The sequence below is a fragment of the Moschus berezovskii genome, chromosome 2 (genome assembly GCF_049115385.1).
Source record: "Moschus berezovskii isolate FMDL1 chromosome 2, NW_MosBer_1.0, whole genome shotgun sequence".
Taxonomy (NCBI): Eukaryota; Metazoa; Chordata; class Mammalia; order Artiodactyla; family Moschidae; genus Moschus; species Moschus berezovskii.
This window is the reverse complement of record NC_142461.1, coordinates 111,001,220-111,028,954: the sequence shown is the minus strand read 5'-3', so window position 1 is coordinate 111,028,954 and position 27,735 is coordinate 111,001,220. Positions and strand designations below refer to the sequence as shown.

The window sequence follows — 27,735 nt, the reverse complement described above, 5'->3', positions numbered from 1 at the left end:
TGAGAATTTCTAGGTCCATTCATGTTGTTGCAAATATCATTTCATTCCTTTTTATGGCTGAATAGTATTCCATTTTCTATGTTCCACATTTTCTTTATCCATTCTTCTATCAATGGACATTTATATTTTTTCCATGTCAACACATCATTTTTTAATTCTTTATACATGTAATGCCATATGAAATTGAAATCATTTTAAGATGATTCCTTTCCATTCTGCTCTTCTTCTAGGGTCTCCGTACCAAACCCAGGCCATCAGAGAATGGTTAAAATAAGACACTGTGGCCCAATAACTTGAATGCTCTAGTTTTGGAATCTTTGAGGCCAAACTAGAATCATATAATACCAGTCTCCATCTCCCCAAGGGACAAATTATTTTTGATATGTCTGTCTGTTCCATTAGATATTAAGTTTCACTGAGAGTTAAGGGATGGTGCTTATCCATCTTTCCATCATTCCACAGTCCCAAGCTTGCACAGGTATACAGTTTGTATCTTTAAAATAATGCACTGAGTTAAACTTTGTTCTAACCATTTCAATGAAAATATTTGAAAAATACTTTTTCAACAATTCTTATTTCAATTTTCTTGTTACAAAAAGATTTAGTCCTTTTAAATGAGTACTTTACTTTCATTGTCATTTGTCGTGTCTAATTCAGGAAAGCCATCAGTGACCGCTGAGCCTTTAGAGCTGTCACTTCACTGGGAGCCCCTGACTTGGTTGCTTTACTTGTTGTTGTGGCTTTCCTGTATCACAGTCATGTTCTCAGGACCATCACAGTTATTTTCAACTCTGGCTACACATCAGAATCTCTTCGCTAACCAGTTTCTAGGTGAGGTTATGATTTAGTAGAATCTAGGTGACACCCAGGCATGGGAAGTTTTAACAAGCTGAGCAGGGGACTCTGATGTCCATCCAGGCTGAAACCCACCTGGACCGCCTATATTTTATTCTAGGTGGGAGGGGTGGCCAAAGTGCTGTTCACCCTGGTCTAACCTGAGTGTGAGCTGTATGCCTTTTCAATTGTGCTATGCAGATACTGCAAAACTCTGCTCCACTGGTCTGACGTGGACTAAAAATGTTTGGCCTGTGTAGTAGTATTGTTTTATAATGGTGAAATATTTCAAATGTATGGAACAGTAGGGTCACTAATATAATAGAAACTCATGGACATACCATCTAATCTAACAAATCTTTTCCTGTTGCTATACTTATTACAGATTTTTATTAAAGCAATAAAACATTGCAGATGCCATAGAATCCCTTTGTGTGCCTTTCCTCTCCCTGTCCTCTCCAGGGATAACCACTATCCTTGTTTATCATTCAGACCCATGTTTCACTATGTATTTATTAAAGAGTGTGTTTAGCATTTTCTTGTTTTAAAACATTATGTATATGGTATCAGATTCTGTGCAGTATTTTATCAAGTCAGGCCAATATTTAAAAATGGAAAAATTTTGCATGAAATTGTTGCATGAGATCTGTTGGCTTCTCCTAAAGCAGCCGGAAGATCTGGCAACCCTGGGAGAGCTTTCTGGCATGCTGGCATGCCGGGCTGGGCCAGCGCTGGTCGGTGTGACACCGTCCCGCTGCTCACACTGTGTAGACATATGTGCTTGCACCTGGACTGTGTCTCCTTGGATTCAGGTTTGGCCCCTGACACTGAACTTCTTTCCTTATGATTCTTTGCTTTTTTCAAGGCCATTTCTGCATCCTTACCTAACTGCTTAATAACAAAAGCATTTACATCTCTAGCTGTCTCTAATATCCATCTCTTCTTCTGCTCTCTATTTAGTTTTGACTTTTTTTTTTTTAATCACGTGTGGCTTGTGGGATCTTAGCTCCCCGACCAAGGATTGAACCCAGGTCATGGCAGTGAAAGTGCTGAGTCCTAAGTGCTTGACCGCCAAAGAATTCCCCTCTTTTGTCTGATTTTCAGTTTATTGTATTTATTTATTTGACTGACCAGGAATCGAAACCAGGCCCCCTGCATTGGGAGCACAAGTCTTAGCCTGGACCACCAGGGAAGTCCTTAGTTTTCATTTTTATTTTCTTGCTATTTCCTGCCATTTCTCTTAGAATTTTTGGCTTTAGTGCCAGTAGGGCATTGGTTCTTTGTTTTTGTCTTTTAGACTTTTCCAGTCAACAGTAATAGAAGTGATTTATTTTGATCAACAAATCAACCCGTCATATTACATCTCTGTGACCTGTGGTTTGGGCTATTCTCCTTATTTGAAGTGTTGTTTACATGTTTCAGTAACTTGTGGGCAGCTGGGATGCCGGAAGATTGGACACTGGATAAAATGGGATTGTATGGGTTATATGATTCTTAAGGGCTGAGAAAGTTTTGTCTTTTATTTTTCTAAAGCATTTGGCAAAGTGTCAGGAAAATTATAGTCCCTAAAATGTGTTTACTGAATGAAAGAAAATTAATAAGTTAATTATTAAGTGTTTTACTTCAAACCCCTTATAAGCCGGGACAGCCCCGACCTTCCTTTGTTTTTCAGAATACAGGTACCTCAAGGTGCCTCTCCTGATAAAGATCTGAGTCTAGCGCGAGGCAAGAGAGGCAGAGATGAAAGAGTATTCAGGGTTTGTGGATGGTTTTGGTGGGAAGATTTTTTAATAAGAGAGGAAAAGAGAGCCTTGGCATTTGGAAAAATTTCAAGCAGAGAAGGGTTGAGCGAAGTTTTTCAGAAAATGCTGTTTTGTGTAATGAATGGGATTCGTTGGAGAGAGCAATAAAGAATCAAATTGCTTTTAATTACATTTTTATGCCAGTCTGCCTGGGACAAGACTATCAGCTTTTAGACAGATTACACCATAAAAAACATGTATATATATGTATATATATATGCCACACAGATTTACTATAATGCCTTTAGATGTTTTAGCAAAGGGCAAGCCTTGCTAAATATGGAGGGAGGTCTTCCCCAGTGGATAGAGAGAGTAGGGCTTCTCTCTTTCTGGGCCCAAATCATGGTCAGAAACCTCTGAGATAAGTAAGGAGGCATTAACTGTCACCGTCGCAATTTTGTCCATAACATAAAATGCAATAGAAAGTCAATTTCAACAGTGGGTTGGGAAATAAATGAAAACACATGTCTGGACATTATAATTCATGTAAGTTTAACACCTTAAATCACACGAATTTTGAAAGCATTGTCTGTAATAATTCAGCTAATATAGATTTAAGCTTTTCTTTCCATTTATAGTTGGGAAATAGGAACCAAAGACACCTTAACACTAAATCACGTTAATCTAATAAAATTGGATCACACCGGCTCTGTACTTTGAGAACATCAGCTGTGTCAGTGGCAAGCACATGACATCTCTATGGGTATGCTAAGTATAGGATGCCTTGGTCTTCAAAGTTGGAAAGGTTCATATGTTCTCAAATGCATTTTTTTTAAATGGCTATTTGACATCTCTGCTGAAAACTCATTTAGATATTTACTCCCCCATTTTTTTTTTTTTTACTTAAAATTATATTAAAAACAACTTATAGGGACTTCCCTGGTAGTTCAGTGGTTAAGATTCCATGCTTCCAATACCAGGGGCATGGCTTCTATCCCTGTTCAGTGAACTAAGATCCCACATGCCTCCCAGTGTGGCGAAAACAAATAAACAAACAAAACAATCAAAATGTAACAACAATCAGAAAACCAAAAGAAAAAAAAAAACAACCCACCAAAAAATCCACACAAAACAACCAAACAATAAAACAAACAAAACCCTCCCAAACAACAACAAAACCCAAAACCACCCCCTCCCCCAAGTTGTAGTATAAAGTCCAGGGCTTTGGTAGAGCGATGGCTCCAAAGCAGTGACTATTTCTGTTGGTGCTCACTGCTAAAGTTGTTCCAGATGAAACACAGTTGACTGAAGAATGAATTCCATAATCCCAATGTATTAGTTCCCTAGGGCTGCTGTAACAAAGTACCACAAACTGAGTGGAGTAAAACAACAGAAATTGATTCACAGCCTGTAGGCTAAGAAGTCCAAAATCAAGGTGTTAGCAGGGTTGGTTCCTGAAGGAGAATCTGCTTCATGCTTTTCTGCTAGCTTCTGGTTGCTGTTGGCTATCTTTGGCATTCCTTGACATGTCACTCCAATTTCTGCCTCCCTCCTCACATGGCATTCTTCCTGGGTGTGTCTGTGTTCCTGGGTCCAAGTTTCCTCTTCTTGTAGGGATGTCAGTCATTGCAATAGGCTCAGCTGCTCTATTTTGACCTAATCTTAACTTGTCAAGACCCTATTTGCAGATAAGGGTCTGCAAATATTGGGGTTTGGGCCTTTGACATACATCTTTTGGGGTGATGTATTTCAATCAATAAGACCCACATGCCCCTAAGACCATCACCCTTGAGTCCCTCCTGGGAGGAAATCCTGGAGACACTACTATATTACTAAAGAGTGTCCTGTGGGTAAGGTGTATTACACATACCAACTCATTTCATCTTTACTGCAACCCAGTCATTCTGGGAGAATTATCCCTTTGAAGAAAACAGAAGCTCAGAGGGTCTAAGCCACCAGCTGGTAAGTACAGATCAAGTACGTAAATCCAGTTGTTATAGACTTAAACTTTGCTCCTATGCCCTGCCATCACCCTAACTCAAAAAACATTGGATCCCTATCTTTGGAAGCAATTGATGAAATAAAAATTCAACTATTTTACAACTTTCCCCTCAAACATTGTTACTAATACAGGAATTACAAAAGAGTTGGAGATGGGAAATATGGTGATAGATATTCTTCACACCCAAGAATATCTGGCTTTTGCCCACCACGCAATAGAAGTGACTTTGCAATAGATGGTATGTTAGCCATGGGAGAAAGACCATCTGTCAATCAAGAGAGTTCTCATTCCTTCAAAAGAAGTATTTCTAAAACACTTTAGAAATTGTACTTGTGTACATCTACTTTTTTAATGCATTTGGGAAATTTTACTTTTAAAGGAATCTCATCTGTCATCAAGTTCCATTTTTCTCTTCCTTAAATAATTCTTAAATCTACCCCCTCATCATTATCCTCAATATCATGACTTTATTCACATACACATTTCTCTAACTTGACTATTTCAGCGGCTTCCAAATAGGTCTCTCCACCTCCAGTTTCCTCCCATCCAATCCACCCTTGACATGGCTGACTCATTCTGATTTTATCCATTTTGAAAGTGTTATATTCATTCAACAAATATTTACTGAGTATGCTCTGTACCAGATATTATTCCAGGCACTTGGATATAGCAATGAACCAAAGAAACAAAAATGCCTGCCCTCAGAATGCTTTTGGTCTTCCCTGGTGGCTCAAATGGCAAAGAATCTGCCTATAATGCAGGAGACACAGGTTCAATCCCTGGGTCAGGAAGATCCTCTGGAGGAGAAAATGGCAACCCATTCCAGTATTCTTGCCTACAGAATCCCATGCATAGAGGAGCCTGATGGGCTCCATGGAGTCGCAAAGAGTAGCACATGACTGAGCGACTAACACACACAGGGAGAATTCTGTACAGTTCATGGTTGTCATTACTGTAAATCTTTTTCTTCCATGTTTTATTACAAATCTTGGCAGGTAAGAATAATGATGATGATGGAACTTCCTTGGCAGTCCAGTGGTTAAGACTCTGCACTTCCACTTCAGGGGGTAAGGGTTCTATCCCTGGTCAGGGAACAAAGATCCTGCATGCTATGCTGTGAGGCCAAAAAAAAGAATGATGATGATATTGAGGGTTTTCATTTTATTGAATATTTACTATGTGTCAGCCATTACGTTAAATTGTTTACATATAAATCATGTTTTAACAACCCATGTCAAAGTTACGATGTTACTTCTGTGAATGAGGACACAGAGACTCAGAGAGTTAAAGTCAGTCTAAAGTTGGACATTATAAAAAAAGGATGGTAATGGTAAGATTTGAATCTGGTACATTCTTTCTTCAAGGTCTTGAAGACTACACATCTTTTACTACACATTACACTACACATCTTTTAGGTATTCAAAAGGCTGTACTGGAGGAAAAACTTTCCTCTAACTTCTCAAGTTTAATAACTGGAGACCTGTGAATTAAATGACAAAAGACAGATTAGCAAGAGGAAAAAAACAAAGTTTATTTGCATGTGAAATGCACAGTTGTGCAGGAATATTCAGTGGTTATTGAGTGAAAGGAGGTGGTTAGAATTAGGAACTTATATACCATTTTAACAAAGGGTGATAAATTATGAAGAAGCGACTAGACAAGGAAAAGGGAGTTTGGGCTTCCAGTGTGGGGGTCAAGCTGTAGGAAGGTAACTAGGAAATGTATGGGAGAGACAAATGGTAGACAAGAAACTGTGCAGATTCATCTCAACACCATCTCCATAAGAGTTGTTCTTTTCTTCCTGGTATGGCAGAGGGGGCACCTTTGCAAATGGAAATTTCCTTTATAAATGGAAATTTCATTTACAAAAGGGAAATTTATGTCCTGCTTTTAGGCAGATTGGGGGAGGAAAGAGATCTCTTCCTGTGTCTATTGTTTCTTAATTGCTTTCAGCTCAAAATAATTCTTATGCCAAAGTGGCATATGTTGGGGTAGCATATTCTGATCTTCTTCAGGTTTTATGAGTATCTAAATATAGTACTCTTGCCTGGAAAATCCCATGGACGGAGGAGCCTGATAGACTGCAGTCCATGGGGTCGAGAAGAGTTGGACACACTGAGCGACTTCACTTTCACTTTTCACTTTTATGCATTGGAGAAGGAAATGGCAACCCACTCCAGTGTTCTTGCCTGGACAATGCCAGGGACAGGGGAGCCTGGTGGGCTGCCGTCTATGGGGTTGCAGAGAGTCGGACATGACTGAAGTGACTTAGCAGCAGCAGCAGCAAATCTTATTCAAGTTCTTTGTAAAGCAAATAACTACTGCAATTATCTGTTTATAAAAGGATAATTTTGTATATTCAGTTTACCTAAAGCAGTGATTTGCTCTTCAGAGGACATTTGGCTATGTCTGAAGACCTGTTTGGGCTTCCCTGAGGGCTCAGAGATAAAAGCATTCACCTGCAACTGTAGGTTTGATCCCTGGGTCGGGACAGAAAGATCCCCTGGAGAAGGAAATGATATTCTTGCCTGGGAAATCCTATGGACAGAGAAGTCTGGCGGGCTACAGTCCATGGGGCTGCAAAAGAGTCAGGCAAAACTGAGAGAAGACCTTTTTGATAGTCATGACTTGAGAGAGGGGGTGCTACTGCATCTAGTGAGTTGAGGCCAGAACAGACCTCTACAACATAGAGAATATCTGGCACAAAATATTTAAAGTGCTGAAGCTAAGATACCCTGACATATACTGAGGTAGATGTAAACACTTAACAAAGTTTAGCCTCTTTATTTTTTCTAATGTTTTACAGTTTCTGACTGAATGTATTCTTTATGTATTAGAATGAACCTTGTTTATATTTTAAAGGCTTCCTCCCCTGTCATCTTTCAGTTTAAATTTAGAAATGGGATTTGAGGGAAAATTGCATATCAGTTGAATACTTTTTTTTTTTTTTGAATACTTTTTAAATACACATATTTCCAAGTTTTAAGTGCCACTTTACTCAGTTGTTTATGGAAACACTAACTTAAAATTCTAATCCAGTGCTTCTCTAGAAGTTAAAAATATAAATCATGCTCTGTTCTTCCTATATAAAAATGACGCCAAAGGCCACTGAGAGTAAACATTCTTCTTCAGATTGGTTTACTGGTAATAGTGATGGGTCTGCATTGAGTCATCAGTTCTTTCAAGTCATCTTCCTGGGAGCCATTTGGAAAGTAGTCAGCTCGGTACAGATATCTGGTATATGACTACAAAACCTTGTTCTTTGTGCGAACCTAAGCGATATGCGTTTGATTCAAATCTGTGCTATTAGTCTTGACAGCATTATATTTTCTTATTAAGTTCCAAGAACTTTCCTGGCCTTCAGAGTTTCCCGGCCTTCATGGTTCGAAAGTCAAAATAAAAATTCATATGATAAAATGGAATTCATATTCATTTAAGCATTTTTCTTTTCCCTTAAAAAGTCCTTAAAAGTTCTTCAGGCAGGGAATGGCACTTGAAGAGGTGAACAGTTAGAGCATTCCTGTTCCCTCTTATTTCCCTGCTTAAACATCAAAGGCGAGAATTTAATTGTTCATGAAGTTGTCTGCTTCCTGACAGACATTAAAATCAACACCCCGTTTTGGAACATCCCTGCCTAAAACACTGTACAGCTTCTTTGTTCAGCATACAGTTCTGTGTGTAGACCAAAGCACCGAAGCCCCTTTACCGCAACTGTTGCATCATGCTGAGAGACTAAGCATACTCATGTTCACTTTCCATCAATATTTTGATTAGAACTCGTAACATTTTTTTTTTTTTTATGAGTTCCTATCAGAGGGATAACAGCACCACAGCCATACTGAATCCTCATGGAGGCACATGAATGACTGTATTACAAGTTACAGGAATGAGAGCTGCTCACTTCCCAGAAACTACAGCTCACAGAAAGCCAACAAAGGCACGAGCTACAGACCATTTACTTATGAATGTGTAAAACTCAAGAAAGTCCTCATTATTCCTACACGTTGAAAGTGCTTCAGCATTCACACAATACTAAGGAGATTTTTATATGTAAACAGAGGAGACAAAGTATCACGATCTGTTTTCTTTACAAATGCTCATTTTTCTTATCCAATAGTCCTCATCACGACAACCACACACGTTAACTTTGGCCCAATGACCATTATGACCATTGGGTCACTGCCCCCTTTCAGCTTAAGAAAAGGATGGTGCAATCGTGGTCATCTTTACCAGGAGAACACAGAGAACACTCAGTATTAAATATGACACCTATTATTAGGAGGACCTATGGTTATACCAGAGCAGTTTTAAGGATGAGGTAATTTTAGGAGCGTTGAAAAAGCAGCAATTAAGTTTCAACGCAGCTTGTGCTGCGGTACATTCTTTGACACCAGTTAGTTCTGTAAAAGAAATGCCTGCTATCTGCTGACCTATTGGGTTAGCGTGGTTTTGTTATGAGGGGTCTAAAATTGGAGATTTAGAGTTCAAATCTCTTACACTTATTCTAACTTTTTAGGCCCTTCCATCACCTCCCTGGGATCCAAGCGGCTTGGAACTAATGAAGTTTGTGAACAGCCAGAGACCTAAGGCATCACGTTTCACTAAGAAAAAACCCCAGAAAGTCTGTGATTAGATTAGGCAAGGTGGGGAAAGGGTTATTGGCAGGTAGGGCGCCGGAAAGTTACAACTCGGGTTATTTTTTAACCCGCGCCCTACAAACGGCCGCCGTGTAGGTGGCTCACTCGCTAACTTGTAAATGAACTTCAGGTTCCCTTCACTTGGGGAGACTTTCTGAATCTGAGACCCTGGCGGCGGTTCAACGACCGCGCCCTCGGGGTCCCCAAGGGCCATCTTCCGGGGAGCCCGGCCGTCTGGGGCGAAGGCTCGGGGAGAGCAGGGAGTGAGCGGGCGAGGGGCGCGGGCCCCGACAGCCGGCCCAAGCCGGCCTCACTGCCCTCGGGTGGAAACTTCCCGGCAGCGAGCTGGGCGGGAGCGGGCGGCGGTTCCCCTCGCGGAGGCAGAGGCTGCGCGCGCGAGGCTCGGGGCGCGCGGCGGGCGCGGCGGCCGGGCCGCCTCCTCCCCTCCCCGCCTCCGCCGGCGCTGCCTCCTCCCTCCGCCCGGCTCGGCCTCCCTCGCTCCCGCCCCTCGTGGCTGGCTCCGGCGGCGGCGGCGGCGGGCTGGGAGGGCGTGCGCCGGCCGAGAGGTGTCGGCGGCGAGGGAAGGCAAGTTTCCAGTGGAAGGTCGTCCGCCGGCCGGCGCGTCCTCCCGGTCTCCTCCGGCTGCATCATGGCGGAGCCGAGCGGCTCGCCCGTGCACGTCCAGCAGCCCCAGCAGGCGGCCCCGGTGACAGCGGCGGCCCCGGCGACAGCGACAGCGGCGCCGGCTCCGGCGGCTCCCGCGGCCCCGGCCCCGGCCGCGCAGTCGATCGGCTGGCCCATCTGCAGGGACGCGTACGAGCTGCAGGAGGTTATCGGTCAGTGCGGCGGGGCCGCTCCAGGCCGGGCGGGAGGCGCGGCAGGGGCCGCGGGATGCTGGGCTTGTGTGCATGCACGCCCTGGAGGCAGAGCGCTTGGCTTCTGGGCCTACCGGCTTCAACAGTTTTTTTTTTTTTTTCATTCGTTCGGTGGGCGCGGGTGCTGCAGGAGGTGGCGCGGCGGATGTGACTCGCACTGCAGACGAGCCGCATGCTGCAAACTTTTATCTTCCCGATCGCTGGGGCGGCGGAACTGGGGACCCGGCAACGCCGCCGCATCTCCCTCCTCCCGCGTGCCGGGCCCGCAGCCTGTGGTCGGTGGCCTCGCGAGCAGGCAGCCGCGGTCGGGGTGGGGTTGCGGGGGCGCCGCCCTGGTCTTCCAGCGCCCCAGCGCCGCGCCGGGGGCCGCGTCCTGGGGGACTCAACCGGCGCAGCCGCGCCTCTGCTCTCTAGCTCCGCACCCCTGCCTCCCATCAGCAACCTCTCGCCATGGGTAACCGGGCTACGCAGGAGTTCCGGAGGCCCAGGTTCTTTCCCGAGGCCAGGGAGGATGCTGGCCTCCCTCCCTGACAGCCCCAGCTCCACGCCCGCCTGCAGCCTGGCTTTCCGCGCCGCCCGGCGCGCCCGGGTACCCGCCTCTCGGTGCCCGGGCGCGCCGCCTGCTGCCCAGCCCTGTCGCCCGGAGAAAGAAGGCGCCCTGGCCTCCTGCCCTGTGCTGGGCCGATGCTTCCCCTGTGGTCCAGGGCCGAACTGCATGAGTGAAAGCCGAGGCTCTCGGTGACCTGCTCCTTGTCTTTCGGTGCCTTCTAGTTGGCTCACAAATATCCCCTTATCTTAGATTTTAAAAAACCTGGCAAAGTCCAATGGCAGAAAGCCGCCGTTACTTTTCCCTGGGCCAAGCACGTGAAGGACCAGATTTGTGTTGACCGTTGTTGAATCATCTCGTCTGAGAGGCTTGTTAAACCCAGTTAGGGCACCCTCCAGATAAAGTGGGCCCTCATTATTGGCGGTGGGATGGGATGCTGCTTTCTTATATCTTGATGTTTACGTACAAGATGAAAAAGGAATTCAGGATATTTAAACTTTTTTTCCCCTCTTTTCATTAAAAAGCATGCGGCCCTCCTTCCCTCCCTTTAAAAAATTAAAACCGGTAATAAGAATTTCGTTAGGTGTTTACCCTTTATCACCTGCCACTGTAGGAATGCAACATAGCATAGACTGAAATAAATAGACAAATGATGGGCAGAACAGTAACCTAGGATATGAAAGCTCCAAATAACCTTAAATAGCCATCTCTACATAAACTTCTTCGAAAACCCAGGCCTTTTATAACTTTTGGCCAAAGACTCTGGGGGTATGTCTTCCTGTTACTGCATGAATTATGTATCTTCAAGGGGTTTTTAAAGTCTGTTCAGTGAAAACTCCTTTCACCTGCTAGCTAAGCCCCTGCATCCTCCCAGTTTTACTGTCTGCTCTCAACCTACTTGCCGCCACCCATATTCTGATTGCACTGATTGCACACTGAATAGTCAGCTGTCCTGGGATACACCTGCCCTTCCATTCCTTGCTGTCTTTCACAGGCTCTTCTCTAAGTGCCCATCTTTGTAGTTAATCTCACTCAGCTTGCGATGAATGTTCTTGAGACGCCTTCTGCTTCTTCCAAGGCAAAGTACGGTGGCGTCTTCTGCTCCTTTTTTTACATGGCTCACAGCATATAATTCCATAGTTTTTATTTGCACGACAAAATCTAAAGGCCTACTCTTTCCCAAGCATTGTGCTAGGTTTTTGCGTTTAGAAATGAATAAAATGGTCCTTGACCTCAAGGGCTTCCCAAGTTTAAGTAACTGATTCTGTAGGATGTCATACTATATACTATATATATATATATATACTATATACCAGGAATACTGGTAGAGCATAAAGGAGGGACTAACTGCTTGCTTGGAGAAATAAGGAAGCAGGGTATTCCGCAGAAGACATCTGAGCTGAATTTTGAAGTCTGAATAAGTTTGTAAGTTGCTTGATTATTTCCATTGCTGCTTTTCCTTGTCAGCTGTGAACTCCTTTAGGGTCTTATTTATCCTTCTGACTCCAGTACATAGGGATGTTCCATAAAAGTTAATTGATGGTAACCTGCCGCATGTTTCCATAGGGTCTAGGACCAGCATTTACTTATAATCAATTTCTATTCTTATTTTGTCAGTTATTAGGGTCAGTATGCAAGTTTGCAATATGGAAGACAATATGCTTGTCTTTTGAAAGCAATGTTTTGAGTTGACCAGTTTTATGAACTGAAATGAATAAAATCTTAGTGTAATTAAAGTGACGGGATTGATTTTAGGGCTTCTTTCTGCTTGCAGTAGCAGCATTGTTAATTACGGTTGGTCAATTTCATTAAAAAAAATTTACCTGAGGAATTTGCCAGCAGAAATGCGTCCTTATTACTTCTACGCTGATTTTTGTATATTCACACTGCTGGAAGGGTTTTCCTACACTTAAAATTATCTCATATTTTTCCAATTGAAAGACACTGTGTGGTGGCCGTGTGATTGAAAAGTCACATTGCTAGAGTAGGGTTTTCCAAGGGCTTAATGTTGTAGGGAATTACACACCCATTTCCATTTAGTGTTTAATGCTAGTTAAGTAATGAGTGAACTTGCGGTTAAGCACTTCTGCTTAAACATTACACACAGAAGTTTGTAGTTCAAACATGGAGCCAGTTTCAGTGTGAATGAGGGTGGACAGCCTTGGCCTCTTGGGGCCACGAGGCAGGAGTCATATGATGGGACTCCGGCAGTGTGAACTGTGACCAGCAGGAGGCTAATATGTGCCTGAGCAGAAGGCCAGGGGAGGCCAGGTGTTTTAACTTTTCAGTGTGGCATGGAGCACTTTTTCTTCTTTTCCTTCTGGCAGAGGAGGTTGGGGCCTCAAGAAGAGGTTTACTGAAATCCAAACAAAGCAGGTTCAGTTGTTTGATTTCTGTTTTAGAAGAATAAACACAGGATTTTGCAAGTCTAAAAATAAACTTTTCTCTTTGTTATTTCGTTCTTGCGTGATAAAAGATCAGTGGAGAATTTGTAATGGTAATCTGGTTCAAAAGGTTATGGGCAACCTGGAAATGATGCAAAATCTGTTGGAGAGAGCTTTATAGAGAGAGGTTAACCATGTTGTGAAATGATTAAATTCCTTGTTTTAGCCATCAGTATTAGCAGATTTCAAATATTTCTGTCTCCTGTAGAGAAGTAACTGCTCTTGGAAGGTGTTCTAGCCTGTTCAATACACTTCAGCCTCATTAGCCTTTGTTCCTCACCACCCCTAACTACCCCCATCTCACGCTCAGATTCTCTCTTTCGAAGTATATGGGGCACCCAAAGATATGCCAATTGAAAAATTAGTTTATTTGTTGGTGGTATTATCACTTCAGTTTGCTAAACAAAGAACAAAAGATGAATCATGAAAATGTTGACTTGGGTATCCTTAATCGATTGCAGAACCTCAAGGAACCTTCCTGTCAAAAAGTTGTAGTCAATGCAGTATCAGTTTCTGTATTTGACTCAGATAATTTCAGCAGAGGCTGGATTCTTTGTTGGTTTTCCTGTGAAAAACACTAAATAGACTTAGGCCTCAGAACATGTTTGATTTTTCTTAGTTTTTTTTTGCAGTATGAGACTTTCTGTAGTTTTGCACCTTATTTCTAAGCATTGCTTCACTTTTATCCTAGACAGTCACTTGGAATCATCCGAAAGGACCACCTACTTCATTTCTGGTCCTCGTCAACAAAAAGAATTTGGTTTCTAGCCTCCTAACTGTAGCTTGACAGAGGGCTTCTCCAGTAATCTGGTTTCTCTCTCTCCCAGGGGCTTTGTTTAACCATTCCAGTGCATTTCCCCCAGGTGCAGGTAACAGGCAACTGGCTGGGTCTTTAGGCAGCAGCAGCCGAGAGCACTCCTGCTCTGTGCCCTCGGAAGTTCTGTGGAGCTCTATGGTTTAGGGTTTAGAACTGGTTTTATAGGTGTTCGAAGCATCATGAGGACAGTGGAGCTACACTGGATCACGCTCGTTTGCCCGGGACCTCAGGGGCATGGAGCATTGAGTGCCCGCCTTCTGATCTCCCAGACCTATGAACTGGGCTGCTTTGCCACTGCTGTCAGTTGTTAAATTTTTTTTTTTTAAACTGAAAGAGTCTTGCGATGCTTAGCTTCGTGCAGGTGTTTCGATTTTCATATCATTTCACTTTTTTTTTTCTTCTTGGTAAGGAGAAAAATGTATATATAACTGTCCTTGTGTTTTTTCATTATTGTGATAAAATATACATAACATGAGATTTACCATTTTCTAAGTGTACATTTCAGCGGTGCTAATTACATTGACAGCAGAAATGCTTTTAAACGTGCTGTTCAAACTAGCATGTACGAAAAATCTCTGGGTTAAGAGAAACTCATGGTAGAATATCCATAGTATTTGCTTTATTTATGCCTTTGATTAGTGACCAGTAACATGAAGTTCCTTCCATCTATTGTAGTCTGTTGTGTCCCACATTTTTGATGGTGTTGGAGAGTAACTTGAAACGTGGTGGACTCTCGAGTCGGGCGGCTTGGTCTGTTTCATGGATGGTCAATGGCAGTTGCTGGCCTTGTGATCTTAAGCCAAGTTGCTTGGAGGTGTCTGCACTTGGTATCCTCATTCAGGACCTGGAGATGGTAACAGTAGGGTTTGAGGGGAAAGGGAGACTCTGGAGCACTTAGAACAGTGCCTGGCTCAGGGCGAGCTTTCCAGGAGCCTGAGCCCGCAGCTGTTGTAGGCTGCACCAGCTGATCAGATCCGTGCTACTGGGAGAGAACCCTGGCCAGACTTCGCAGCATCTTAGAGTTTCTCTGCTCAGGAGAGTTGGCTCTCGAGTCCCCGCCTTCCAGTGGGCGGCTGGCTGCGGAGCCCGAGGGCCCTGAGAGGAGGAAGCTGCAGAGACCTGTGGAATCAGACAGCTCAGGGCTTCAGGTGCCAGATGGCTCTTTGACAAGTGTTAAGGGCATCCTGCAGGAAGATTGGTGGAGGAAAGGCCCAGCTTGAAGGGCTTCATGAGCAACCTGCTCCGACTGCACTTTTCCCCCACCTCTGGAGGCTGCCGCGCAGGCAGGAAATGCTGCTGACTCAAAGAAATCGTCCCTGTGTGCCCCAGCAAGGCAGAGGGCATTTGTCTGCAGATCAGGTCATCACTGTGGCTCCCCTGTCTCCTTCCTTGCCTCACTGCCCTTCCCGCCACTTGTAAATACTCTCAAGTCTCCCTCTTAACAGTTACACAGCAAAGGAGAACAAAACAGGACACTCTCACTACTCCCTGCTCTAGCACCTGCCTTATCTCTTCCCTTCCCTTCCCAGTGGAGAACCTCCCTTCCACTGCTTACTTATATCTGGCCTCCACCCCCTTGCTAAGAAGCCAAAGTTGGAATCTCCGTGATCACCGTGGCCTTCTGTGACTGAAGCCAGTGACACCGCAGGGCTTCCCTCTCTTCCTCTCTCTGCAGGAGCTGACGCCACCTACCATTTCTCCTACTACTTCCCTGACTGTCCCTGCTCCAGGATCCACGTTTCCATGGCTCTGAGGCTTCAACCACAGCCTAAAATGCCCAGGGCCTGCCTGGTCTTTGGACTGGTGTGAGCGCTCCCTTTCAAACATCTTTTTGTAGCTACTTCACAGAACCTCATACAGTGAAACTCACTGCCCCTCCACCTTTGCTTCGGTCCTAATCCTGCTCCTTCTACATTCTCCATCTTCCTGAAGACCCTGGAGTATGAAGCAGAAACGTGCTGCTCATCCCACCCTTTCCTGGCTTCCTCCATCTCCCGCATCTGATTGGTATTCAGCATTTTGGATCCCGTCTTTGAGGCTTCTCTCCTTCTTCCTCTTGGTCATCGTTGGTTCGGTTCAGGCCTCTCTCAGTTCTTACTTGAGTGACTGTAATCTCTTCATAACCAGGTTTCTTGTCTGCAGCCTTGCTTCCAGCTCTAGTAAGCATTGCTACCAAAGTGATACCCAAATTTTTATCAGTTACCACCAGACTTAGACCTTTTTAAAAGTGGCTCTTCCATGATGCTCAGGATGAACTCCAGGCTGGTGTTTAAGGCCTTCTGGAATTGTCTTTTACCTTCCATTCGGTGCCCCCACCCTTGTCATTGCAGTTCTCAGGACAGACTCCCAGCCAGGGGGAATGTTTTGCAGCTGCTGAAATGCTTCCTGCTTTCCCAGCCCCTTCTAGGCAAGTTTTCTCTTTGCCTGCAACACCATTCCGCCTCTCTTCCATTGTCATATATTTAACAGAGAGCTCTGTGTCTCCTTTTAAGCGTTACCTTTATTGGAGTATAATAGGCACACAGAAGAGGACATGTCATAAATGTGTAGCCTGATGCATGTTCATAAACGGAACCCACCCGGATCTAGGCTCGCCTTTAAGACCTGCAATCAATGGTTTCTCGTTATAGAAACAGTCCTCTGCCCCCAAATCTCCTTCCCCTCCGCCTCCTCTCTCGGCCCTTTCATCCCTGGTGATCCTTATACCCTTGTGGCTTATTGCCTCCTTGCCTTTCCTGGTGCTAGATGTCACTCCTCCTTGAGGACAGGTCTTTGGCCTCCATTCCCCATTCCTCCCACTAAAGATTTGATAAATATTTTCTGGGTGAAAGTCTGAATTTTAGGGATAAACACTCCCTGCCCTCCACCTTGGAAGAGGAACATCACCTCACTTCTGAATTATTTGCCTCCTTGGATCCTGAAGATTTAATCTTGCCTATGGTTAATGATGATGCTCATTTCGTTGTGTTTGGGCCAGTCAGCTTAAAGGGCTCTGGAGAAATTAGCTCGTTAATCCTCCCAGATCAAGAGTAAGCACTTTGAGTACTTGCACCTGCCTGTGCTGGGCAGGTAGGCAGGCAGAGGCCTGGCTTTCCTGAGGTCATCGTTCTGCGAGGTGGCCTGTCCGGATTAAAGGATCCAGAGAGCAGTAACGGTGTCCTTTTTTTTTTTTTTTTAAACTCGGGCATTGCAGAGCAGGGTGGGGAAGCCCTGGCACATCTCTCCTCTCAAACTTTCCTTTCTTGAGTGTACCCGTGACCTCTGGCTGTTTGTGTAGTTATATATAACCCAGCCTTGAAGCTCTGTGGGGCTTCTTGCTGTGTAGAAATCGGGACTGTTGAAGATCAGGGAAACAGGTGAAAGCAGCAGACTGTCAGGACAGGCGGTTTTCAGAGGTTGTCACAAAGTCAGGAATTATATTTTTTAGACAAGTGACTGGGGGATGATAGGATTGGTGTGGGCCATGCCGAGACTATAGATGTTGGCCTTGTAAGCCAAAAGCAGTCTACTATGTGTTACAATTCCTCTGCGGTGTACTTTTGGGAAAGTTTTTTTTTTTTTCCCCATTAAATGAAACTCTCCACGTAATCACGTGAAGTTTTAAATTTTCCGCCAGGACAGTTTTGTTTAAATTATCCCTAAACAGCTCCAAGATGCCCGAAGTGATTCGAGTGCTTCAGGTGTTTCTTTTTCTAAATGTGCTGTTCACTGCAGTTTAGGGTACTGAAGAAGTATTCAGTATAATAATTAAAAAGGCATTTTAGATTTGGGTTAACTGGGAAACAGGGGAGAAGTAGCAGTCCTTTGGAGAATGGATTGGCAAGCCTGTAGTTCAGAATTGATTTAGAGAAGCACTTGGGGAATCTGATGTGAGTAAACGCTGGTGTGTTTCACGTTTCTTCTCGTTTGCCGAACAGTTATTTGGGAATAAACTCTTGGACACGGAGGGATTAGATGAGTTGATCTTTTAAACTAATGGCTTATTTTGATCCATGGGAAAACATCTTTTTTTTTTTTAATTTATTTTTTTTTGCATTGAACTTATCTTTATTTAAACAGCCATATAATTAATATGATACAGATACAATAAATATCTTTGTGGGAATTTTATTTTACATACTCATTTATATAATTATTATATATAATGGTTAATACCATCGATATTTTTATAAGACATTTGTCCACACTCACTAGTAATTTGTTTAGCATAATGTGATAATGATACATTGACATATTTGCCCAAACTCAAATTTTCTGGATTGCTATGTAGCAAACACACAGCTTAATGATGACTATCACTGTATCATTTTTGAATAGGAGGCTACAATGGTCTATTTGCTTCTGTTGCATGTGAGACTTAAAACATCTTTTTAAGAAAGAACTTAAAACATCATTTTAAGATATTTTATTTTCAGACTTCTTCCAAGAAAGTGGCATTTAGTGTAAGCCAGAGGCCTAGTCCTGTTGGTGTTCATTCAGTTCTTCCCTTAGGTGAAAATGTGTATTCTGGTGACATTTATGGAGTTCCGGTTTCCAACGTTAAGTCACTAATTTACCAGAAGAACTAGTATGGTAAGTAGACATTGATGACTTTCTCTCATGTGAGTGATAGATCTTCATTGGGAGAGTATTTGAGAAGCCAGTGACCTGTGACGATTCTGAGACTTCTCACAATGACTCTATTGATGGTTGAGATCCGAGAAGATTTATGATCTTTTTTGAACAGGTAGCATTAGTTTGTAGCAGAGTTTGTGATAAGGGGCATTCCAATTATGTTCTTTGCTGCTCGGTTTTGTTTGGGGGTTGAAAAGGATTAAACTCAGGGATTGGTGCCTTTGGTCTGCCTTGTGTTGTTGACATTTTACTTTGAATTATTTGGTCTGTCCTTCCTTCTTCCCTCCCTCACTCCCTCCCTTCCTCTGCTTTCCTTCCTTCCTTTGAAACTGTCGGGGTCGCCATCACCTTTCTCAGTTATGGGCTGACTCAAAAAAGCAGAGGAAGAGAGTGCTCCAGGGAAGCAACCATAGGTTGATTGCTGTTGTTCAGTCCCTCAGTCATGTCCGACTCTTTGTGACCCCGGGGACTGCAGCACGCCAGGCTTCCCTGTCCTTCACTGTCTCCCGGAGTTTGCTCAAACTCATGTCTATTGAGTTGATGATGCCATCCAACCATCTCATCCTCTGCTAAGTCAGTGCTGGCTTTTTAAGGTCAGTTCCTAAGAATACCACATAAAAATACTGGGGGATAATGAAATTTAATTTTGGAGGAAACCGAAGAGAAAGTTCATTCCTGTTCCTTTGTTTCTACAAGTGAAGATTGTCGCAGCCTGCCTTAAAGTAATTTGCCTGTGGTCCAGAAGTCCTTAGAATCTCAAGCCATTTCTTCCTATTCAGTTCAGTGTTTTCTTCCACTTACATCATGTTGATTCCTCGTTGGTGGGAACGAGGAAGTTACAGATATTATTGACGCTGTGAATTTTATACCTACCATTTTAATAAAGTGTTTAGCTGGGAACATATTTACCATATAGATGTTATAGTAAAAATCTTATGTATTGGATTCAGTTCAGTTCAGTTGCTCAGTCGTGTCTGACTCTTTGCGACCCCATGAATCACAGCATGCCAGGCCTCCCTGTCCATCACCAACTCCCGGAGTTCACTCAAACTCATGTCCATTGAGTCGGTGATGCCATCCAGCCATCTCATTCTCTGTCGTCCCCGTCTCCTCCCACCCCCAATCCTTCCCAGCATCAGAGTCTTTTCCAGTGAGTCAACTCGTCGCATGAGGTGGCCAAAGTACTGCAGTTTCAGCTTTAGCATCAGTCCTTCCAATGAACACCCAGGATCGATCTCCTTTAGAATGGACTGGTTGGATCTCCTTACAGTCCAAGGGGCTCTCAAGAGTCTTCTTCAGCACCACAGTTCAAAAGCACCGACTCTTCGGCGATCAGCTTTCTTCACAGTCCAACTCTCACATCCATACATGACCACAGGAAAAACCATAGCCTTGACTAGACGGACCTTGGTTGGCAAAGTAATGTCTCTGCTTTTTAATATACTATCTAGGTTGGTCATAACTTTCCTTCCAAAGAGTAAGTGTCTTTTAATTTCATGGCTGCAATCACCATCTGCAGTGATTTTGGAGCCCAAAAAATAAAGTCTGACACTGTTTCCACTGTTTCCTCATCTATTTCTAGTGACATGGAAAGGTGTGAGAGTGTGTATGTGTGTGTGTGTGTGTTGGCAAATAAGAGGTTGAGGATCAGCAAGTAGATGTGTTGATCCTTTAGGGCTGATCATTCACTGGAGCAGAGCTTCTGCACTAAAGCCAGGTCCCTGCTGCCAGGCTGATAACTTTATCACAATCAGAGCAGCAACAGCATTCCCAGCAGTGTCTAGTTTGGAGCTGTCTACTGTGGTAACCACTAACCACATGTGTCTATTTCAGTTTGAATAATTAAAATTAAATAAATTTTCTGGGTGGCGAGGGATGAAGAGGCCGAGCACGGAGGATGTTTAGGACAGTGAGACTGCTCCGTGTGATAGCATAATGATGGATACGTGTCATTATACCTTTGTCCAGACCTGTAGAGTGTTTGGCAAAGAGAATGAGCCCTGATGTAGACTGTGGCCTTTGAATGATAAGGATGTGTTAATGTAAGTTCATCAGTTGCAGCAAATGTACCAGTCGGTCGGGGGATGTCGATAATGGGGGAAGCTGTGCATGTGGAGGAAGGGACGGGGTATACGGGGAAAATTCTGCCTTCCTCTTAATTTTGCTGTGACCCTAAAACTGCTTTAAAAATAAAGTAAAATACAGTTCCTCAGTGACACCAGCCACATTATAATCAGTAGCCAACTGTGACTAGTACCGCTGAGGAACTGTATTTTATTTCCTTTTATTTCCTTTCAGGTCTGTCAAACCTGCACAGTCCAGGGAAGTGCGCTTCCCAGAGGTGGCTCAGTGGTAAAGAACTGCCAATGCAGGAGACACAGGTTTGATCCCTGAGTCGGGAAGATCCCCTGGAGAAGGAAATGGCAATCCACTCCAGTATTCTTGCCTGGAAAATCCATGGAAAGAGGAGCCTGGCGGGCTACAGTCCACGGGGTCTCAAAGTATCAGACACGACTGAGCCACTAAACAAATCCAGTGAAGTACCTTTTGGATCGTGCAGATTCAGACTATTTCCATGACCACAAAAAGTTTTACTGGACGGTGCCGGATGGTAATTTCTCAGAAATGTTCAAAAACAGACTAAATATTATTACGTTGGCTGTAAATATTCTGAGGCCACCTCCTGTCAGCACACAAAGCATTGCTGTTGACTTAGAAGTACGAAAGGAGACAGACAATGCTAATCTCATTTAAAATAACTTGACTATATTTGCGCTATTAGAAAGCTAATTGATTCTTATTTCGGAACAGCAGTTACTCTTTTTTGTGTGTGGTGGAGCAGATACCCCCATTGACTAAGGAAGATAGTTTTGAAGTTTGAGTTTTATCTTACCCATTTAACTCTTTTAGGATGTTCTTGTGATTACTGTAAAAACAGAATCCTCCCAAATGAAATCCAGTATTTTTAGAAGTATCAAAAGGTTACATTTCCTCAAGAAATCTCTTCAGAGTCTTGGGGTTGAATGTGGTAGACAGAATCACTTCAGTTTATCTTCTTTTAGGTAACGAAGTAAGAAAGAACTGAGTAAATAGTTTTTTTGGTGAAATAACAAAGACGTTGTGAAGTTAACTCCACTTACAAAAAATGATAGCTATATCAGTTTTAGTCACTTAAATGGTGAGTCTGAATCATGGTCCTTTTCTTCCCCTTGACTTTAAAACATTTTGGTAGTTGAGTAATTAAAGGATTTAATGGTTTAGTCTAAGTTTTATACCACCAAGCAAATAAAACATCCAATATTGAAGTCAGAACCTTAATAGAAATTCAAACTCAATCACCACTGTTTGGGTAGGACACCTGCTTTATTAGGAGAGGGAATTAATGAATGAGGGGTGAAAAAAGTGTCTGTGTAGGGAGATTAACTGGGTTTAATTTGGGGCAGTTCAGGAATGGTTTGTACTTTATCACGTTTAGTGTCCCTAGGGTGACCGGGACAATCACAGAGAATGTTTTATTTTATTTCTTTCCTTGTAGATTCCCTTTCCAGTTTCTGGAGTCCTAAATCCAGTACCTGACCTTCTGTAAGGGTTGTTGTGGAAACATTTTTAATGTGGCACCTTTCCTGGGCATTTGGGTGGCTGCAATAGAAGGAGGGGAAGTGTCTGTGTATTTTCAAATTTTGATCATTGGTGCAAATTTGAGAATAGTGATATTTTTGGCACAGATTTTTTTAAAGTCAAGATCAGGACTAAATTGTTTATCTTTACTAAAATAAATGCTCTTCGGTTGTTGAAAAAGTGACAGTCTCTAGGGCGGAGAGAGAACGAACCTCTTAGTTCATCTATAGCCATCTTCCCAGTTGTTTCCATAGAAGCAGGAAGACTTTTTAAAGGCTATAATTTTACATCCTACACTTTAGAGCCCTCTAGAAATAGACAAATAGGCAGCTTTGTAGCTTATATATTTGCTTAAGTAGTCTTTAAACGCAAAGAGGGTAACTGCCATGCAGTCACTGGGATAGGGAGAAGTTGCAGTCAGGCGCTTGTTTGACTTCGCTTACAGGTGACGGTCCATTTAGGCTGTTGTATTAAGAGTGACATTGTTGGGAATTCTCTGGTAGCCTAGTGGTTGGGACTCCTTGTTTTCACTGCTATGGTCCAGGCTCAACCCCTGTTTGGGAAGATCCTGTACACTGTGTGTATCTTGGCAAAAAAAAAAAAAAAAAAAAATTGACCTTGTTTTCTGCTGTATGTAGCTGTTTAAAAATGAAATATTCTCTTGGAGCTAAAGGAGTGGCAAAAATGTGAAAAGGTGATATTTATGAGGTCTGACCGACTTTAAAATTAATGGTATCAGGACTGATATACACAAAAGGTATTGTTTCCTTCAAGGGGACATAGTGGGATGGGGTCCACTTTTTCTTTATAGCCCTCTTTGATTTTAAATTTAAAAATTACCCATTTCCATCAGTCCTCATGTGAAGAAAGAAGACTGATTTTCTGATGTGATACTAATTTGCTCTTAAGGTCTTTCCCAGGCTGTTTTTAGCAGTTGCAGCTTGATCAGGATCGTTATTTAACCTCACAAAGTGACTCTAGCCTTCACAGTGCTTTTAGTTGTTTAAAGGCAGTTTTGTTTACTATTATTTTTTAATAGATTCTGCACCACTACTTCATAGAAATAATGAGATTATCTAGGACTGTGGTTTGCCATTACAATGAGCTGTTTGTCTAAAGGCAGGAGTAGCAATAGCAAAGCTGAGGGCCTGAGAGGATGCGTCATAGAGTGGGGAGGGGGGTGGGCTGTGAGATTCCAGAACCAGGTCTGTGAAGCCAGAGGCAAGATGGCATCATTGGAAGGCAAAGACTAGCGCAAGGCAGCAGAAGACCTCAGACCCAGGCAGTAGTGGATAAAATAAGAACTCAGGGGACTAGTCAAGTTCACAGGGGTTCAGCAAGGGACCAAGGCAAGTGGGGACAATGAACTTTGCCCAGAAAGTTTCAGTGGATGTATCTTGCTGGGCTGGGCACCTCATTTGAAGCTCTGCCTTCAAGGGTGTCTCTGACCATCAGAAAGGCTCAGTTCTCCAGGTGTGGATTCTCATGGTCTCTGCATCAGCTGTGTATAACTGTGTAACAAACCATCCCAAAACTTAATGGCTTAAAATAATGACCTTTTTATTTGCCTACAATTCCACGATTGGCCATTTGGGTGCCACTGGGCAGTTCTGCTGGTCTCACGTAGGGAGAGTCTGTGGCCAGCTGGTCTGGGGCTACCTATTTTAAGACGGCCTCATTGTGTGTGTTGTGGTTGGTTCCAGTGGGTGGTTGGCCCTCTCTTTCTGCTGAGTCCTTCTCAAGGAAGTCCACCTCTACTTCATCCCTTGGCTGTAGCAGCTTTCCAGGGTTGCTGGAGTGGAGCTGCAGGGGCTCTTGAGGCCTCGGCTTAGTGGTCACGAAGCATCACGGTGCCTCTTTGAGTTGGTTCAAGCACATCCCAGGGCTCGCTCAGACTCAGGCCAGAGGGAGGTTGATTTTCCCACTTGCTAGGAAGAATGGTTAAGTCACATGGCAAAAGGAACATGTGTACGGAGATGGGAGGAATTCTTATCGCCATCTTTGTAAATTCTCTGCCACAGCAGCGTTATTTAGCTCAAGGGTGGTGAATGCGCAGTGTTTGTCAGTCACTGAGCGTTTGTTTTTTATTTGTGATCGGGGAGCTAATTACCTGACTACCTTCCCCCTGGTGGTTATAGTGTGGTTGACTACAGGTTTTATAAGCTAATGTGTTGTGTGAACCATCCATCAAAGTCTTTTTGGCAAGAAGAGTGGCTTTAGAAATGTATAACTTGCTAAGAAATCTAAACATATCTATTCTAATGTAACATTTGAAGGGCAGAGGGTTGTGTACGTGTGTGTGTGTGCGTGCGCGATGCTGATCCTTTTTTAACCTTCAGGTGTTTTATTCCAGACTGACCTTCTTAAAATTCAGCAGCACCACATTAAGAATATAGATTGTTTGCACGCATATGTAATTATTTCTCCTGCCAGGTAGAAGTCAGTGAAGTAGGTCTTTCACAGCTCTAAAAATAACGTTTTCTGTGTATCACTGAGTTTAAAGGTAGATTGTTGCCTAGACAATCAGGAAAGTTTCTTTACTTTGAAGTCAATCCAGTGATATTTTACTCCCTGTTTTATAAATCAGTTTTCAAAAAAGAATTGCCAGCCTATTAGGATAAAAATATTAGAAACCCATTAATATTTATCAACAGAATTTGCTCTCTTTCTTCAGTTTATCATATACTAATAGCAGAAATCATAGAAGGATGGGAGATATGCATGTAAACCATCTATTAAATTGAAAAGTCTCTGGTAAAAGTCCTTGTCATAAGATATTATATACTTTTAGATGTGGAAAGAGGACTGGGTGTTATCTATTTACGTTTTTAAATGTTAAGTGGCTTGCTGTTCATTCCAAAGGGGCGACAGATCTGTGCATGGATATGTGGAAATGTGGTTGGCTCACAGCCATTTCTCATTAGAAGAGGATGTTACCTAGACCTCTGAGTTACAAAACAACAACAACAAACCTCCAATTTTATTTATTTGAAAGTTCCCAAATATCATGTAAGTAATAATAGATGGTCATTATAGAAAGTTTGGATAATACAAGTAGGTGAAAAGGGGGGAAAATCACCGATTACATTATGGCCCAGGAGTAGATGCTGTTTGAATTTTGCCATAGGAGTGTAAGTTTAAATGGGACAGGACTGTAGATAAAAAGCATAAATTGATGTTTTTGGAAATTGATACATTTTAGCATTCCCAGTACTTTCGCATTTAGTTTGGAGAAAGAAAAATAAACTAGTCTTAGATTAATACCGGCTTGGCAAAAGTGATTTGTTTCTTGAGAATTTGGTATATACTGAGGGTCAAACATGAAACTTTGGGGCTTCCCAGGTGGCTCAGTGGTAAAAAATCAGCCTGCCAATGCAGGAGATGTGGGTTTGATCCCTGGGTCAGGAAGATCCCCTGGAGAAGGAAATGGCAACTCGCTCCAGTATTCTTGCCTGGGAAAGTCTATGGACAGAGGAGCCTGGCGGGCGACAGTACATGGGGTCACAAAGAGCTGGACATGACGGAGCACACAAGCATGCACAAGAGTCAAACATACTTTATGATTACTGGTCAGGAAACGTGTATTTTTCTCACTTCGGTATTCTCGGAATGCATTTACAATCTCATCTTAACGTCTGTGTTACAGTTTATTTCTTAGAAGTATCTGTTCTGGTTTGTCTTTTGTCCTCTGGGTGTTATGGATCACCTTATTCTGGTATCTGGTACTTGTCTAATGGAAAGTGGAAACATTTTACAGAGAGTTCTGGGACAGAGGGAAGTTAAGAGTAAGTAACTTTCCTGTTGTTTGTGGGTGTGTTTGAGCAAGTAATGATTTTGAGATTTCATGTTGACCTTTCATATCAACCCTTGAACTGGCAGCGAGAATTTTCTAGATTGGTTAAATATCTTTTTGTAGAACTAGCTTTTTGATTTCAGGGATATATGGGAGAAATGAATCTCAAGGAATTTAATGATTTGAAGGTTGAGTGTTTTGGTCTTTCAAGTCTGGAGTTCATAGCATTTTGAACAAAAGGATGAAATCCCCATTGGCACAACTAGTGTTTATTTTGTTTAAAAAGTTTTAAAATTACAAAGATGCAATAAATACTTAGGTGTCAAGCTGGTGAAAAATAACAGCCCTCAAATTTTCATTTCCCAGGCATAGCCTGTATGGTTAGTGTGATGTGTATCCTTCCACATTGTTTTCCTGCATATAAATATACACATTGAATTTTTTTCTCAAATGTAAATATTATGCATGAAATGTGGTAACTGTGCATCATATTCTACAACTTACAGACTTCTACAAAAAATATATATTACATGTATATTTTACTTGCATGTATTTTTATATGTATTTGTAGTAAAATATTATAAATATTCACAGCTTTCATTCTAGGTCATTTCTTACAGATCCACTTCACATTAAAGCATGCCAATTTATTTCTGTTTGGGGTCCATTTCTATTATGTGGATGTACTTTACTTAACCAGTCTTTTAGCAGTTATCTCATTGGTTATCTCCAGGGGTCCGTATTTCTGTAGATGGAGATCCAGAAGTGGGACTGCAGGGATTTATGGCATTGCATTTGTATTTCTAATAGATACCATGAAAATTTTCTCCACTTGTTATGTTAATTAACTGCCCTCTTAGTTGCTTCCATTTCTGGTCTTAAAGGTAAAAGAATGTTAGACCCAGGAGGCAATGGCAGTCCACTCCAGTACTCTTGCCTGGAAAATCCCATGGGCGGAGGAACCTGGTAGGCTGCAGTCTATGGGGTCGCTAGGAGTCGGACAGGACTGAATGACTTCACTTTCACTTTTCACTTTCATGCATTGGAGAAGGAAATGGCCAGCCTACTCCAGTATTCTTACCTGGAGAGTCCCAGGGATGGCGGAGCCTGGTGGGCTGCCGTCTATGGGGTAGCACAGTCGGAGACGACTGAAGCGACTTAGCAGCAGCAGCATCTTGCCTTATTTCCTACTTTACTGAGATCTACAATGTCTAAGGCCTGGAGGAGAAAATGGTGGATGGAGGGGTGGGGTAGTGATGGGTTGAAAAGAGGAAAATTATCACTTATCATCCAAGTTTAAGAAATCAAAGTTGCTTCACTTTATGAACTAAAAAAGTGAGATGTTATGAAGTGTGTTACTATGGACAAATTTATGGAAAGAATTTCAGAATTGGTAAAAAGTCTGGGCTATACAGTGTAACTAAATTGATTAATATACCCTTTTGGTTAGAAGGACTGGGGACTCATTAAAATTACCCCCACATTACAGGGCATTCTTTATAAAAGTAGATAAGGGAATGGGGAGATAGGAGTTTCATCCATCATCCCAGGTTTTGCCCAGGAAAAACTGAGCCTCTAGGTCTTTGGGGATTGCAGTCAAGCGTGTTCTCATGAACCCTGGAAGTGGACAAGACCTTAGCAGCAGGAATTTTGGGATTCCCCAATTCCAGATCCTCTAACCTTGGTGTGACGTAACCTGTCAATAAGCGTCTGCTTTTGCTTGTGTTTACCTGCTCCTCTGGGCTTCCCAAGGTGGCTCAATGGTAAAGAATGCGCCTTCCAGTGCTAGAGATGTGTGTTTAATCCCTGGAT

General features: G+C 42.9%; 1 protein-coding gene across 2 annotated transcripts in view; it reads left to right on the top strand.

Moving 5' to 3' along the window:
- The first annotated feature begins 9,721 nt into the window (after positions 1-9,721).
- STK39 (serine/threonine kinase 39) overlaps positions 9,722-27,735 on the top strand; it is a 329,969-nt gene continuing 311,955 nt past the window's right edge. For both annotated transcript variants that reach the window (XM_055397331.2, XM_055397329.2), the window contains exon 1: positions 9,722-10,051. In XM_055397331.2, the coding sequence (XP_055253306.1) occupies positions 9,865-10,051 (187 nt within the window). In that variant the 5' untranslated portion in view covers positions 9,722-9,864. The remainder of the gene's footprint in view (positions 10,052-27,735) is intronic.